At 35.3% G+C, this 4,153-nt stretch overlaps 1 protein-coding gene across 1 annotated transcript in view; it reads left to right on the top strand.

Moving 5' to 3' along the window:
• The window catches only part of dync2h1 (dynein cytoplasmic 2 heavy chain 1), a 105,016-nt gene that overhangs the window by 65,258 nt on the left and 35,605 nt on the right, over positions 1 to 4,153 (top strand). Inside the window, 2 exon segments of the mRNA XM_016487640.1 lie at positions 813 to 944; positions 1,022 to 1,094. Coding sequence (XP_016343126.1) covers positions 813 to 944; positions 1,022 to 1,094 — 205 coding nt within the window.

Below are 4,153 nucleotides of genomic sequence, written 5' to 3'. Positions count from 1 at the left end.
AAACCTCTGTTGTGCAGAATTGTGTTTGCCAAAAAAAGAAAAATGAATAAAAAAATAAATAAAAACTTCCATTTGGTTACAATTTAAAATATTAATACATTTTTTTAATGTGAATTTATTATATGTATTTTCTCATTATATGTTTATAATGTATAATTGTTACATGCCTTCATTAGATTGCCACCATTTTTTATAAAATATAAGTGTTATAATATTATTATTATAATTATAAATCAACAAAAAGACAATGGACCTTTCCTGAAAAAAAAATTATAATAAAATCATAGGGCCCTTGTTAAACCTTTAATAGATTGTTGTTGAAAAGTTTAATTTAATGAATTAGAAATGCTTTTTGATTACTAAAATGTAATTTAGAAGTTAAAAACCAGAAACAAAAATAAACAGAAAATTATGAAAATGGAATCCAGAAAATGACTATTATTTATTTATTATTTAATTTACTCTAAATTAAAAAAAACGAATTTACCTTTTAATGAAAATTTTGTTTAAACAGTAAAACAGAATCCAGAAAAATGTAATCCAGAAATAAAATGGGTTTCATTGGGTCCTAGCTAATCAAACTGAGCCAGACGTTTGACTTTGTCAACTAGTTGAACCAGGGCTTTCCTGTAGCTCAACCAGTAGAGCATTACTATGGGAAGCAAGAACTGATCAAATATAAAATGTGTAGCTTGAATGCAGTGCAAGTCAATTTGGATTAGTGTCTGCTAAATGCATGTAAATGACTATTAGCATTGGTTTTACTGTCTTTCTCTAGTATGTTGACCAGTCGGTTTTGTCTGTGTCTCCAGAGCACATTTCCAGTGCTGTATCAGTCTCTCTGTCTGAACGACTCAGACCTATGGCTCACGTTCTCACACAGTTCCTGCTGCGAACAGGAAATCCCGCCCCCCATTGCCAAGAAGATCTCCCTCTTTCAGCAGGTGAGCTGTCAATCAACAGTCTGCACCAATCAGAGTACTCACAGAGTACTGACTCTTTATTTCTGTCTCTTTCACAGGTTTTGGTGGTTCAGGCATTACGGCCGGATCGCTTACAGAGTGCGATGGCAGCTTTTGCATCTCAAGCTTTGGGTAAGTTCAGAGAATGACGGCACACACACACACAGCTCAGAGTCAGGCATAGATAAGATATCTGACGGCTGACTCTCACTCTTTGTCATCAGTTTGTGTCGAGCTTTTCTCTGGAGCTTAATTATGATTCACAGAGTGAACTCAACGCGTATGTGTGTGTGGTCGATACAGGGATATTGATTTAGGTTTAGTCATCAGCTTATTATAACTTTCAAATCAGTCAAGTGTAAAACCACACACACACAATTAGTGCTGATTGATGCTCTCTAGGGCCACTTGCAATGAGACACAATTAAAACAGCAAACACAACATTCATCTCCTTTACCTGCAACACACACACACACACACACACACACACACACAAGACCTAATACTACAAAATCAGCACACACAAACACACACGAGTAGGTTTATAAGACTGTCGATGGATGGATGGATGGATGGATGGATGGAGGGATGAATGGTGGATAGATAGATAGATAGATAGATAGATAGATAGATTGATGGATTGATGGATTGATGGATTGAGATGGATGGACGGATCGATAGATGGATGGATGGATGGAGGGATGAATGAGATACAAACACACACGAGTAGGTTTATAAGACTGTCGATGGATGGATGGATGGAGGGATGAATGGTGGATAGATAGATAGATAGATAGATAGATAGAAAGATTGAGAGATTGAGAGATAGATTGAGAGATGGATGGATTAATAGATGGATGGATGGACTGATGGATGGATGGATTGATATATATATGGATTAACAGTTGGATGGATGGATGGTTGGATAGATAAAAATATAGATGATGGATGGATGTACGGATTGATACATGGATGATGGATAGATAAAAAGATAAATGATGGATGGATGGATAGAAAGATAGATGATGGATGGATGGATAGAAAGATGGATGGATGGATGGATGGATAGATAGAAAGATAGATGATGGATGGAGGGATAGAAAGATAGATGGATGGATGGATGGATAGATAGAAAGATAGATGGATGGATGGATGGATAGATAGAAAGATGGATGGATGGATGGATGGAGGGATAGAAAGATAGATGGATGGATGGATAGATAGAAAGATGGATGGATGGATAGAAAGATAGATGATGGATGGATAGATAGAAAGACAGATGATGGATGGATGGATAGATAGATAGATAGATGATGGATGGATAGATAGAAAGATAGATGATGGATGGATAGATAGAAAGATAGATGATGGATGGATAGATAGAAAGATAGATGATGGATGGATAGATAGAAAGATAGATGATGGATGGATAGATAGAAAGATAGATGATGGATGGATAGATAGAAAGATAGATGATGGATGGATAGATAGAAAGATAGATGATGGATTAGATAGATAGATAGAAAGATAGATAGATAGATACATAGATAGATAGATAGAAAGATAGATGATGGATGGATAGATAGAAAGATAGATGATGGATGGAGGGATGGATAGAAAGATAGATGATGGATGGATGGATAGAAAGATAGATGGATGGATAGATAGAAAGATAGATGACGGATGGATGGATGGAAAGATAGATGATGGATGCATGAATGGACAGATCGATAGATGGCTCAATAGATAGATGGATTGATGGATAGATAGAAATTGTTTGAGCTGATGATGTTTCAGTTTCTCGTGCACTGAAATGCTGCATGTGTATGGAGTTTGTCTTTCTCTCTCCTCATCCTCTCTAGATTTATTTCAGTTCATTTGTTCTTTTATTGGTGTGTTTTATTAACTCGTCTAATGATTCCAGTGAATCACAGCAGTTGCACTGATGAGCTCAGGTGGGACTGTAGCGTCAGACACATAAAGCAGCCGCTCACAGATGTGAGACGTGTGTCAGTACAGCAGTGATGGAGACAAGTGTCGTGTTTCAGGTCTTTATGATGAGGTAATGAGCGTCAGCTGGGATCCCAGACGTGTCTCTGTGAATCTGAGATGTAGGCCGTGTCCCAATTCACATCATATCACTCCACTATAGTGCACTTTTGGGCTGATACTATCCACAAAGAGAAGAAGAGTGTTTTTGACATTGTTGAGGGTCAGTGTGAGGCTCTGCCAGCAGAGGGAGACGCTGATGTCTCTCTTCAGCTCTTGGTTTTGAGGAACCTGATGGGCTGATGGTGTTTTTTTTTGTTTTTTTGGGGATATCCATTACAATTATCGACTCATGCTTGGACTTTATTTCTGATGTCCTCAAACAGCAGTTTATCTCATTTGTAGAGATTTATTGGTGGACTAGCAATTGAACTCTTGACAGAAATGTGTTTTTAAAATCCTCTACTTTTCTCTTTCAATTCATCAGCTGTGAGTCTAAAACTCTCGTAGGTCTGTGCGCTAAACATTTAAGCTGTCTTCAGTAATGCTTGTAAAGATTTATTCATCTAATAACTTTACGGTTTTAGTTTAGATCATGTCAGCAGGCAGCAGCCCTTCCGTCAGCAGAGCACAAGTGAGTCTGAATTCAGACAGACGATGAAGTTGTTCTGATCGATTTGGCTATTTGTACATTTCAGTATCAAATAGAATCAGTCCTGAGCCAAAGCCCTGACTCACTCCACTACCTGTTTGTGCTGATCAGTCTGATTTTACACTTTGTGTGTTTCTCCAGTCATGAAGGTTACAGAAGTTTAGAGGCAGAAATAAAAAATAATACATAATATAGTTTCATATTATATTTTAATATTAATTTATAATATATACTGTAATTATAACAATAATTTTATATATAAAATATAATTTATAGAATTTTAAATAAAATGTATTATTATTATTGCCGTTGTTGTTGTTTTTGTTGTTTATAAGAAACATTGCAAAATGTAGCTTCATATATTTCTTTTATTTCAAATATTTCTTATTTTTTATTCAAAATAATTTATTTTTATTTCAAATATTTTTCTATACAATCTTTTCTGTAAAAATAATTAATTTTATATAAATATGAAATACATGAAATGAAATGGCAAAGTATCATTTCATGTATTTCATATTATTTATGACTTAATTTGTGTGTGTATAC

Source organism: Sinocyclocheilus anshuiensis, unplaced genomic scaffold (genome assembly GCF_001515605.1).
Source record: "Sinocyclocheilus anshuiensis isolate Anshui unplaced genomic scaffold, SAMN03320099.WGS_v1.1 scaffold906, whole genome shotgun sequence".
Classification (NCBI taxonomy): domain Eukaryota; kingdom Metazoa; phylum Chordata; class Actinopteri; order Cypriniformes; family Cyprinidae; genus Sinocyclocheilus; species Sinocyclocheilus anshuiensis.
Note: the sequence above shows the minus strand (reverse complement) of the source record. Positions and strands in the feature narration are given on the sequence as shown.